Raw genomic sequence first — 13,261 nt, forward strand, 5'->3', positions numbered from 1 at the left:
GAGTATTATAACTGATATTTTCCTATCATTGTGTGTATTGATGACTGTAGTGTGTGTATTGATGACTGTAGTGATTGTCAATCAATATTCACTACAAAATAAAACATTGATTTGTAGAGTTGTACATAGAGGAGTATTATGTTAAACCAAATACTCCAAAGTGTGTTTGATTTGAAGTAAGCTTAATAACAAAGCCAGATAACCTGTAAGGCAATTCTGTATGTTCTTTTAAACCATTATTCTAAACTGTTGACATATTTTGAATATACTTGCTATATGTGTGTATATATCCACATAAATATATACACACTTGAAAATGCTAATTGATTGGATTTACTGTATGTACATTTGCTCATTTATGCATATTTTTGTTAGCCTTGCTATCACCTCTAATTGTGCATGTATGTGACAACTGTATTTGATTGAGATATCCCACAGTGGTATAGTGTGAGAATTTGAGATATACTGAATTTAATATACCAATTGCCTGGTAGAGTTTGCTCTGCTGTCAGCTGAAAAATATTTGTAATTTTGTGCCTGTAACGCATGTGGAAAACATAGGAAGTCAGAGGCCCTTACGGTAATTTTTAAGGGTGCATGATATATGTGTCTTTAAAATGTGGTTCATTTTAGTAAAGATGATGGATAAATTCCAAGATAGTATAAATGATGCATGTAATACATGGGTGTTTGTATTATATATGGCCACAAAATGTTTTTGAAGCCAGGGTAGTATCAGAAGGTTTATGGGCAAAGAACTATGAAAGTTCATTTTCTTTTGATGTGTGTTTTGAGGAGTTTATACTCATCCACAAGCAAGGAATTGAGTTCATTTTTTCTAAGGTTTCTTTACTTTGAAATACATTATGAATGTTATAAATTTGGGTAAGCTTTTTATAAAGAGGTGACATACTTTCTGCTTACAATATGAGTTGCTTGGATGTGTATTCTCCTCTTAAAAAAAGAGCATTTGGTTTTAAAAATATTTTGAACAGCGATATATTTTAATCCATCATTTCAGGCCATCAGCAGAGTTTTGTAGAGCCAAGAATTAAAGAAATGTTTCATTGAACTACCCAGTTTTGAAAGTTCCATCACTTTGTGCTGTGGTTTCATTGTAAAATGTTGTACCTTGTGTTTCACAACGGACCATGTTATTCCTCTTGAAGTTAACTTTGTGACACTTACCATCTTAGAATAACTATATAATAAACAGGAAAAACTGCCTATGTTGTTCAGTGAGTTTTTTTCAGAAAACTTGATGAATAGATTTTGGAATTCAAATGACCGAATGGGGTAAAGATGACTTCATCACCATGTAGATAGCATTCTTGTAATTAGATCAACAAGTGATGCTTGAGATACTGCAGAATAGCACTGTGTGACACCCAAAGTCTAAAATATAATAAAAGCAAAGTAAGAAAGTCATGTGATGAGGAATTCTGTTTCAGTAGGTTGCATTAAATTAGTAATATGCCTTCCTCTGAGGCTTGTTTTAAGGATGAATTTGTTGGACAAATTGGCAACTGGTTGAAAAAATAGAAATTAACATACATTTTTGAAACATATTACCTGTGCCCTGGGTTTAAAGGTCTCTTTTTATCAAGGTCATCTAATTTGCAGAAGAAAATTTTACATGTGTACATTTTTATGTGGATGTGTATGTATGCAAGCTGTTTATTTTAAAAGCATGGATAAATAAATATATTTAATAAACATATTATAGTTAATTAAATAAATAATGATAATACCTGATCAACTTTAGCTTAGAACAAAATTCATAACATAGTTCATTCATATTATAGTATAAATGAGAATAGAAAATTCTTCTGGCCAAGTTAGAAAAAATACTTTACATTAAAACTGTTATAAGCTGGGTGACTCAGGATGCTGAGGCAGGGGATCACAAGTTCAAGGCTAGCCTCAGCGGTTTAGTGAAGACTTAAGAAACCTGGTGAGACCCTGTCTCAAAATAAAAAATGACTGAGGATTTAGAACCTTAGAATCCATTGGCTCTAACTGGATGTATTTCTTTTGTCCATGATAAATTTAATCAGTGTCCACAGCAATAATGGTACAGCTGGAAGGAATGTTTCCAGATTTACAAAATTTCCACAGGATATTCATACTTTCTCCTTTATAGAACCAGAACTTAAAGTAAACATAGCAGGTGCCTGGAAGAACATTGAGCTTCCTCATTAAAGGTTGGGAATCCCCATTTGAGAGAGCTACTCTATCCAGAGGGAATACATGAGATGACTTCCTGGTCCCCATCCAAACTGTGATCTCATGAAGAGTAACTCATCAGCAGACATATCGTAGCTACCCAATGGCACAGTTTTTTCAAGAAAAATGGTTCAGATTGAGAGTTTATAGATCTTGGCCTGAGTATAGTGATTAGCAAATAGAGACAAAAAAGACCACCCAGTACAACAGGCAGATGGATCTAATTGTAAATAAATGCATTGATTTTTTTAAAAAATCTTAGCTCCCACTGCTTTACTAGCATAGACAGTATTCCCATTTTCATTTTCTCCTCCTCAGTTAACCAAATCTTTATGAAATTTAGCATCTTCATTAATTTTTTAATACTCACTGTTATTATATACTTGATTGCCTACATCATAAAGTTTATTTTAGATTGAACATATTATGAAGAATGCAGATAAAAGAATTTGGAAAAAGGCATTTCCTTTGTGCCTTGTTTCAAAAAAGGGGTTCTTATTAGTCATTGCAGATTGATTGATGTCATAAAGTTATTTTGTAATCCCTTGGGGACCCAATGAATGTGTGGTTTTTCTGTGTTACTTAGGATCCTACTGGTCTCAAGCTCTCGACACCAAAATTGCTATTTAATGTTGTTCTCTTAGGTCATCTTCAAAGCATCTGTAGACCTAAATCCAAGATTACCAAGAGAGTTGTTAGAGTTTGTTAAATATATATGATTTATGTTTCCTTTATAAAGTTGATCCAGAAACTAATGACAGTGACCAATTGATTTCTAAATTCCTTTTAACTGTTTTCCAAATCAACATTAACTATAGGCCAAGAAACAATGTGACATGGAAATAGTACAATTCTCTAGGCAAAACTAAAGCTATCTGGTGAGATCTGTGTACCTCTATTGTAATCAGTTGGATATTTTCCATATCTTGAGGCAGAATGGACCCCAGCTGGGTGACAACATTAATACAAGTGGCAGGAGGAACTCATAACATTTAAAATGAACTGTTTTTTTAAATACATAGTCATCAGATACATCTTGGTAAAATGTGGTTAGAGCTGTTATGTCAGCTTTCTCACTTACTTCAAAAAGTGCGATGTGTTCTCCATCTGTTTTCTCAATCCTGAGCTAACTAGCTACATTTAGGATGTGTTCTTACTTAGGGCCATTCTTTTATGAAGGTGTGCCATAAAAGCATCCAGGTGTCAGAAACCTGCCCAAATGGTTCCCATTAAGCCTGCTTGGAGGTGATGACATTTCAAATGTCACAACGCCTCTCAGAGCTGCTAATTGCATTAAATTCTAAAATAACTGTATGCTTTGTACTCTACACCCAGATGCCATGGAATTAGCAAACTGACTGAGCAAACATAAAATCTTATCAGCATGCACCTTCTAAAATGTTTTTTTTTCTGCTCAGAAAATCTAAATAGGTCAATCTGTTTCATTTAGAAACAATCAAAACTATAGTTGGGCTTTTCAGTCCCCCCCCCCTTTTTGGGGTACTAGGCATTAAACTCAGGGTCACTCAACCACTGAGCCACATCCCCAGCCCTTTTTTGTATTTTATTTAGAAACAGAGTCTCACTGAGTTGCTTAGCTCTTCGTTAAATTGCTGAGCACTGGCTTTGAACTCATGATCCTCCTGTCTCAGCCTCCTGAGCCACTGGGATTACAGGCGTGCACCACCTTGACAGCACTTTCAGCTTTTATTAGTCATAAGTTTTAAAATCTGGCAAATCTCATTAGGTCAATTCTAAAGAATATGAACTTACACATTTTCTGTTAATTATTTTCAAAATCCTTCGTTCAGACTTATGGGTAATAATGAAAAGGTTTCAGGAGAGTCTATGTTATTATATTTAGGTGGGTGACAGCCATACTCAAGGGCCATGTTGATTGCAGAAATGACTTCAACCAAGAGAGAAAACAAAATGTTAAGTGACAAGATAAAAATCCAAAGAATAGCAGACTTTGAGAATATGAATGTAATAAAGGGGACATTTTATGTTAATAAATGTGAAGTCTTGGACTTGGTCCCAAACACTAATTTCTCAAATACAGAATAGGGAAAGGAGACACACCTGTGAGCTCAGTGGAGGGTTAAGACACATGCATCCTCAATAAAACAATGTGATCTTGAAGGGAATTAATATTATATTTAAGATTAAGAAAACTCTGTCCTTCTTTGATGTGGCTGGTCAGAACACACCTAGAAAGCTGTATTCAGTTTTAAGCATCAGCTTTAAAGAGTGCTGGAGTGGGTCTACAGGAAGGTGAAGGAGTCTTGGAGCTCTGTCACAATATGAACATCCAGAGAAGCTGGAAATATGCAAATTGAGAGGACAGACCCAGAAGTCCATGGCTCCTCTGAATACCTGCAGCACTGTCTTATGAAAATGGATTGGATTTGTACTGGCTAACTCTAAAGATAAGAGACAGAACAATCAATGGAAAATGAAGAGGGACATGATTTTAATGTAACTTAAAGAACTTCTACTTTGTCTCATATTAATAATGCAGGGTTGCCACTGGGGGTACAAGTTCAGTACTGTAATGTTTGGACAAAGGCCATCTGACTACCCAACTGAATTCTCTGTAGTGGAGAATTTGATCTATGGATGGAAGTGGGGTGGAATAGGTAATATTTAAGGTCCATTCCAGTCCCTCAACTTCTTCAAACCCATAAATGGTCATGGTTATCATCTTGGAAAACCATGTAGTATTCACCACCTTCCCTGGGAAAAAAGAAGAAATAATAGCATTAGAAGTTTAATACAGTTATTTTACTCTATTTGATCCCAATAATCAAAACAGGAACTTTCCAGAGTGCTCCGGTTATAAGTAAATACATTTTTCTCTGGAAGCTGTCAGTCATCTGCTGCCTTCGGACAGCAGGAAATCTGAAATGACCCAGGGTTCGTTTTCAAAAGCACACAACTAAAGTTGAAAATAAGCAATTGTCAACATAAACAAACTTGGGTTAACTCTATTTTTTTTTTTCCTAAACAGAAGCTAAAAACATTGAGGGATTTTTTTATTCATGTGGCAGAGAAAACACAGCTGGCATAGTGGCAAGCATTCAGGGCAACCAACATTGGGTGGTACTGTTGAAAGTGAAATTCACTGGGTTCATTGGGTGATAAGGCAGTTTAGTGAACAATACATTTATAAAATGCTACAGTTTAAAAGATGTTTTCATGTACTTTGGGTCAGAGTTGTGTATTGAGTACCTGATGTACTTATTAAAAGAACAAGCTTTTGGAACTGAGTATATAAATCGTGGGCATATTTGCTAGGAAACACACTACTGGTCTGTTAGTTTTGGGTGCTTGATGAAAGAAAGTGTCTTCGTATTCTAAAATTTAAAACACTGCATGACAAGGCAGCACCTGCCACCCCAACCCACAATGTGTCTACATAATTAAACACCATTTGTGATGCCACTGGGAGAAATTCAAGGAGCAGAGAGCCCAGAAGAGAAGGCCTCCATGCTAGACATTTCATGAGTGTTTTTGTGATCTGCAGTGACACCGGGAGATAAAGGATCTCACTGTTCTGGAAAACACATACCTTCCCCTCAAATGTGGTCATGTTAATGTTTATTTTCCCCAGTAATCAACATACTAAATGTGCCTTGTCTCAACCTCCTGTCCCGGTAATATAAATTCAAGGTTTTCAGAAACAGACATTCATGGAAGTCAGCAGAGCATGGCGTAGAAGCTTGTATGTTTACAGTCCCTCCGACAAAACGGGTTATGAATCCACAGTGAGTGTCACACTAGAACAAACTATTTTGAGGCTAGGATCTGAATTCTCTTTCTAGCCTAACATATGCCATATTGGTGCTACCGTTCACCCAGGGAAGCTGGATGAGAGAAGATGGTTAAAAAAGAAACCAGTTCAAGTCATCAGGCTTATTGATGGGGGATTTTGATGATACTGGAAAATAAGGGGCATAGCATACAAATTTTATGATACTTAGGGATGTATATGAGTCGTGACAAAAATTCTAGAATATTCTATAGGGAAACAGAGGCATGCATTGTTATTATTAAATTTCATCCCAATCATGTCAACTGTCAATGTTGATGAACTCATTCCACGGGATTGCTCATCTTTCTCACACTCGGGAGAATATTTTGTGGTGCTTGATTCAGATGGCCCCTCAATGATTTAGGTAGCATTTTACCAACTGTATCAATCTCTTCTATGAAAACTAAAATTGTTTAATTTACTCTGCAAGAGACATTTGGGTCTAATGGACTATATAAACCCTCTCTTAACCCTTTACTTTGTGTACAATTAAGGCTGGATGGAAGGGGGAGGAGGTTGAAGGGAAGCAGGTAAGCAGAGGAAAAGTAGGTCAAGTTTGCTTCTTGTCCCCTCTTCAAGTCAATTCAACTACAGATGCTCTTTCCCTTCTCTCTGCTCCACAGACAGCCGGCACCATGAGCCAAAGCCGCCCCCTCACCGCCTCCTGCTCCCATCAGGCCAATCAAGTGGATAAACCCAGGGAAACAGAAGGAAGATCTTTTAGGACGAGCTGTATTCACTATTTAGAAATAGCATGGCAATGTGAAAGAAAGAGAGGCAGAGATGGAAACATTCCTTGTTAAAGCACTGCCCCCTAGCCAATCACAGTATTCAATACCTGGTTTTATTTTGTCTTGAGCTCTCTAATATAATTGTTACCCTGTTTGCTTTCAGGGTTCTTGAGTCAAAACCCATCAAAACTACAAGGGAACCACCAGGCCTAGGTTTTTATTCTTGTTTTTCACCTCAGACATAGTATGTACATTGAACAAACTGATCACCTATTTAAGGCTTGTGTCTTTATCTCATAGTGGGATTAACAACCCCACTCTTTTGCCTTTCTCCTAAAGTCACAGTAGCCTGAAATCTTTATTATTTTATTTTAGGATATTTCATTTAAAAACTGAAGAGAATTTTTTTTCTATTGTAAGAATAGAAAAGACAGTGGATAAGATCAGAATGGTATTATATGTAGTCCCATTTGCCAACAGACAAGACTGAGGTGAGATGCTTAAAATCTGCCAAACCCAAACTGTGAGCTAAAGGATGATAATTTTGAGAAAAAGAAAGAAGTCTTGGACCATCCAGGTTTACAGTGATAAGCCTGATTAGTCAACACAACCTGCTCTTGGTTAATAGTGGGGGAGGGAGGTGTGGTCCTGTGTTCCAAATGTGAAGACCAAACCTCCCTGAGCATAGGTGAAGCTCTCTCCTAAGATTCTGGGCTGGGTGTAGCACATGGAGACCGGTCCCTCTGACCCAGTGTTTTTATGTTCTGTTTTGTTCCCTTGCAGAGCTCTCAGCATGGTGGCTCTTCTACTTCACTGGCATCCACCAAAGTCTGCAGCTCAATGGATGAGAACGATGGCCCTGGGGAAGGTGATGAGCTTGGGACTTGGTATCTGAGGAGAAGGCCCAGCTTTTATAGGGGCAGAGGAATGGGTGGGCAGAATTCACTCTGAAAAAGTGTCAACAGCTCAAGCAGAAGGAAAAGGACCAACCCAAGCAGTTCGCGAGGGTCAATGATAAGGGCCTGGGATTGAACACAGCTCCCACAAGGGATTGGAATGTACTCCTTAGAAGGGGAAGAGTTGGCCTCAGCTGGACACATTTCCCTTTCTCTGAGAGTGGGTATTTCCTAGGAAGGACAGCTGTTGCCTGCTTGGGAAATAACAGAGGGTAACTGCTGCCCTTGTGTTCCCAAACTCTCTTCTCTTTTCATACATTGGAGGCTATTGGCTCTCTTGACGATTGCAGCTACAGATGTGCTCTCATGGACGTGAACTCAATGTAGGAAACCATGGTTTTACAGAAAGAACTAGTGATGATTGCAAACAATACTTTTTATCCGTTAAGCTAATTCAGTTTTTAGATTTTCAATGTGGGGTCGTCGAGTGACCTGGATCCCAGAATCAACTTTTTCACTAACTCACTGGATGGTTTGGGGCAAGCCTCTTCAACCGTCCATAATATAGTTCTTCTTCTGTAAAATGGGATGGTAAAACACATACCTATTTCCTCCCTTGTGGTTGTTATCAGCTCAAATTGACGAGGGAAAAGTGTTTTAAAAAGCGTTCTGATCAAGCCACTCTTAAAAAATCAGCTCCTCTTACTTGGAATTTCCTCAAATGCCCTGTGGGGGAGGCACTTTTATTGTGACAAGGGAGTGAGACTCTGGGATTTATATCATTTCCTTATAGACTGACAGTATAATTCAATAATTAAAATTCTGGTTCTGAGCTTCCTGGTAAAATATATCTGAGAAGATCTCAGTACTTAGAGATTCTAGTTTTAAAATGAAATATTCCCACTTTAGTATTTCTCAGTCTTTAATATACACATTTTGTTGTGAATCTCTAAGAGGGAGATGTATCATTCAATCTCTTAAGAATTATCTAATCATATTATCATTTATTTCAGGCACATGTGAGAAATTAAGAGTCTTGGAAATGAAGGTGTGAGAAATTAAGGGTCTTGGAAATGAAGACTTATGACAATAAATTTACATATTTTTATATTATTTCATAAAAAGTAAAATAAAATCACCACTTTCTCTAAGAAAAGCAAAGTCAGCATATGCTTTTAAAATGTATTATATTTTGTTAACTAAAAGCTCCATTTTTTATTTCTTATTAGTCTTGTTTTGAGTGGAAGTAAAATGGCAATTTTTTATATTTAAATGAAACTTAAAGATATTGTTCTCTTAAATACTCAAGCCTTTTCATCAGTCTTTCTTCCCAAGAGACAATAATATATATTTTTACCTGAACTCTAAATCATCATTGCAACTTAATTTCTAGGTTTCATTATGTTGAGAATCTTTCTAAAGTATTTTTCATAAAGCTTGCTTTATTTCACACCACACACACACACACACACACACACACACACACAGAATTATTTCCTGGCTACCATGCAAAATCAGACTTTTTGGTTATACCATGTCTGTAGTTCAGCCACCTAGAAGTCTTTTTTGTTCTGATGTGTTTTATTTGCCTAATGAAATGAAATGGTCTTTGAGTAAGCCTTTGGCTGAGCCTTCTTGGCCAAAAGCCTAAAAAGTACCTTTTATCAATAATCAGGAAAAAAAAAAATCCCAAGCCCTGTACTTTGAATGGGTGCCCTGTGGATGCTCCCATGGGAAGGGAGGGTCAAAATATCTCTTTCCATTTCTTGTCTATAGGGCAAACCTGTCACAACAGCCAAGGATGATCACTTTTATTACCAAAGTACTATAACAGCTTCACGGCTGTCACGTGGGAGATTTTTTTTGTGTGTGTGTGAATTCAGGTGCTTTGCAGTGAATTTAAAACATCCTCAGCCACCTCCTTTCATTCCTATGGAAGAGACAAAAAAAAAAAAAAAAAAAAAATCCCTAGACTGACTTGTTCACAGTCAAAATCATGGCTTCTTTCCCAGGTAGGATAAGGGAGAGGGCATTGGCTCCAGCCCTCACTTTATTCTGGAGATCATCTAGATGGCTTCTAGTAGCTTCACCAGTAAAGATATGAATAGGCTTATGAATATCCACAGCAATAGCAGCAGTGATTACAACTGTCCTACATTTAGATGATTTCCAGAAATTCCACCCACTCCAAAGCCCAGAGTGGTACCAGCATAAAGGTCCTAAAGTAGGCTTTCAGTGATTTGTCATTCCCCAACAATAACCAAATGTGATATGCAAAAATTTCTAGAAAGCTCCCTCGCCACCTAAGGTTTGCCATTCATTTTCAGAAGAAATATTTAGTCTCACTTAAGGTCAAACGAGGAGCACATTTAGTAAACCTGCTAGGCTTCCATCCCTTTTTGCATTCAAGATGCCTGGGGGGAAAGCTAGGATTTATAACTTTAAAGCATGTAAATTTTAGAGCCCAGCTATAAAAGGCTTTTTACACCCCTAACATGTTAAAGGTTATCCAGTATATTTATGTGACCTAAGCATGGCTTATTTAGTTTTATGGCCTTGGATATTTGAAGCATTATTAGGCATTTGTAAAATATTTCAAAATGCATTTTCAGGGGGAAAATGCGTTGTGTTAGTGGCACTAACATAATTGAAAGTACAAAACTGTTCTGTTCACAGACATAATAGATAGGGCAATTTCAACTCAACATCTGCTATGCAGGTTGCTAGCAAGAACATTTGTTTAAAACCTGCTCGTTGATACTGGGGAAGGGTGGCAATCAATGCTTAGTACATAAGGAATTTTACGGAGATCTCCATTTCAGGATGTAGTAAAACCAAGTGTCCAAACAGGAGGCATTTTTCCTGCTGGTACCATGTCAAGCAGTCAGTCCAGAGACCCTTCAGAACTGCATTTTTCTCTGCGCCATATGGAGCAATGTTATTTCTCCATGCTCAGCAGATATTGAGTAAATGCTATTGATCAAATTGGCACGAAGTTAAAAAAAAATGAAACTTCCTCAGAATCCTCACTGCAAGTACTTACACAGGTGGAGGTGAACCCCATACGTTTCCTTTTAGTTTATCATTTGTCTTAGTGAAAACTGTTGAGTATATACAACATCTGCGAAGGAGAGGGGCGGTTGCCTCACGTACAGAAAATGACATATTGAGTCTGAATCAGTTCCACTCTAATTAGATGATACTTCTAAATGTCCCCTTTGTGCAACATCTGTGTCCCCTTTTCTACCAATAAAAACGTATTAATTATTCTTTCAGAAGTGTTGGAGGAAGGCTTCCAGATTCCAGCCACAATAACAGAACGATATAAAGTTGGAAGAACAATAGGAGATGGAAATTTTGCCGTGGTCAAGGAATGTGTAGAAAGGTGAGAAGAATATCACTTGTGTAAAACTTGAAAGGAAACATTTGGCATTATTTTCCCAGGTTGTATCTCTATCTATATCTGTGACCCATATGGAATAAGTTAATGTCTCAACCCCAGATGCAAAAAAAAAATTAAAGAGAAACTATTTAACAATGAACTTGAAAAATGTAGTGATTTCTGGGGGTGATCTATGAATTAACTATGAATTAAGGACTTTGATTTTTTTTAATGTACTGGGTGAAACTTTGCCAGGTCTTTCAGGTAAGTTTCTACTTTGTTAAAAAATATATATATATATATTGAATAGTTTTTCCCAATACTTTTTGAGGCATTTTTCATAGAAGTCAAAATATTCCTACATGCAGTTTAAATCTCTAATGGGTACTATCATAAAATTGCACATAACAATAACCTTGAAAAGCTTTAAATGCCTGTGTTGGTGTCAAGAAAAATGGCGCTTAATATACTAAAATATATCAAAATGGATAATCCAGGTACTCTGGGCCAAGGGGAAGGGTTTAAAGTGAAGGATTTATCCCTGAATTCTTAATGACATGCTCAAGGACAGTAGCTAGTAGCTACTAGATGGGAAAGTAACAACTAATAAAATTACAGACCAAGGTGCCCTCAAACCCTCAGCTCAGTATCAGATTTGGATTTCTGTTCTTGGGCACTTGCTTGTTTTAGAGATCCAGGTTATCCTGCAGCTTCTTCTCAGAGCTGTGTGTGTGTGTAGGCGGAGTATTGAGAAGTCAAGGGGCACCTGCCTCATTCCTTGAAGGAGTGTGTCCTGTAAGTTTCTGGGGGTCTAGTCTGGGATGCCCTTCTCTCCTCCCAATGAGACAGGACTCTCTTTCCAGTCAGTTCCTCACCCCACACGGTAATCACACTCCTCTGTGTTATACCACCACTCAGAGAAGATGCTTCAGACCAGAGAAAGCATTTATTCCTGAAGAGCCAGAGCTGGTTCTTCTCCAAGGGTTTTAATTTAGAAGCACAGGGCCATACTACATTAGAGACTTACATCCTGAGGGTTCTACTTTGGCCAATATCCACTTACATGCTATGTGTTCCCTCTTCTCCTTGACACTTCCTGGAGGATGCTTCCCCAAACAAGATAGCAGAGTCTTCATTAAACTATCTTCATGCAGTTGCTCTCAAATTTTGCTCCACTCCAACATGTCAGCTGGACTAGAACATTTGCAACAGAGACAGGTCACCCATGATAGCAGTCACTCTCTGTGAGGGAAGAGCAAGGGTGATCAGTAGATTGAAAAATCCCCTTAGTGGATTCTGTTAAGTCACCTTTTCCCTTTTTATCCCCTAAATTCCCAACCGTTACCACAGAACTTGGCCATTCATTCATTGCCTTACTGTCAGATATAGAAAATATCACCTAGTTGTGAGCCAGGAGCCTCTATCACTGCCTCTTCCCTCCCCATGCAACCCTCAGACCATGCCTGCAGGTGTGCCCATGACTACTTACCTGAAAATGTTCGCAGCTAGCCTCCTGGCCATGTTTGGCCTCACCTGACCATACCTGATATTTCACTAAAGCTTGGAGAACTCAAAATGGAGCTTTTGGGACTGAAAGAAAGACAACACATTAAGCATGAACCTCCAATTTCTCAGCAATAGAAATTTCAAAATACAACTGTGCTAAGGATTCTGAGAATAATGTCTTAAATATGAATTTTTTGAATTTATTGAGTCAAACTACTTGTCCTTAAGCACCTCATCCAATGCTTACTTCAGAAAGAAGTACCAGTAAATATTGACTGATAGGGTGACATTTTATGATGTTTGACCGGAATCTCTTATAAACTGCCAAAGTATACATCATCGGCTTCTTACACATGATTTAGAAGAAGATATTGAGCCTTGAATATAATATTTGCAGTGTGTCCTGCCATTATTAAAAAAAATCCCATTACTTTACTGGGTCTCACACCTGCTAAGACAGGAGCAACCACTGTTTAGTGAGCATAAGCCATCTATGAGGCCCTTAACTTATGACATCTCATGTAATCATCCTAATGATCCCACAATACCAGTATTGTCGTGCCCATTTTTATAGAAGAAAAACTGGAGGAGTTAAATGTCTAAGGTCACTTAGCTAATAATACTTAACAGCTCAATAGTGAAGAAGGCTCTACTCCCAAACCCACACTTTTAGCTTCAACTCCACTGCTTCTGATGAATTCCCCAC

At 37.7% G+C, this 13,261-nt stretch overlaps 1 protein-coding gene across 1 annotated transcript in view; it reads left to right on the top strand.

Annotated features, from left to right (window-relative positions):
* Nucleotides 1-13,261, top strand: part of Dclk1 (doublecortin like kinase 1) — a 325,307-nt gene that overhangs the window by 257,674 nt on the left and 54,372 nt on the right. Inside the window, exons 7-8 of the mRNA XM_076871894.1 lie at nucleotides 7,555-7,639; nucleotides 10,944-11,052. Of these exons, the coding sequence (XP_076728009.1) occupies nucleotides 7,555-7,639; nucleotides 10,944-11,052 (194 nt within the window). The remainder of the gene's footprint in view (nucleotides 1-7,554; nucleotides 7,640-10,943; nucleotides 11,053-13,261) is intronic.

The sequence above is a fragment of the Callospermophilus lateralis genome, chromosome 12 (assembly GCF_048772815.1).
Source record: "Callospermophilus lateralis isolate mCalLat2 chromosome 12, mCalLat2.hap1, whole genome shotgun sequence".
Taxonomy (NCBI): Eukaryota; Metazoa; Chordata; class Mammalia; order Rodentia; family Sciuridae; genus Callospermophilus; species Callospermophilus lateralis.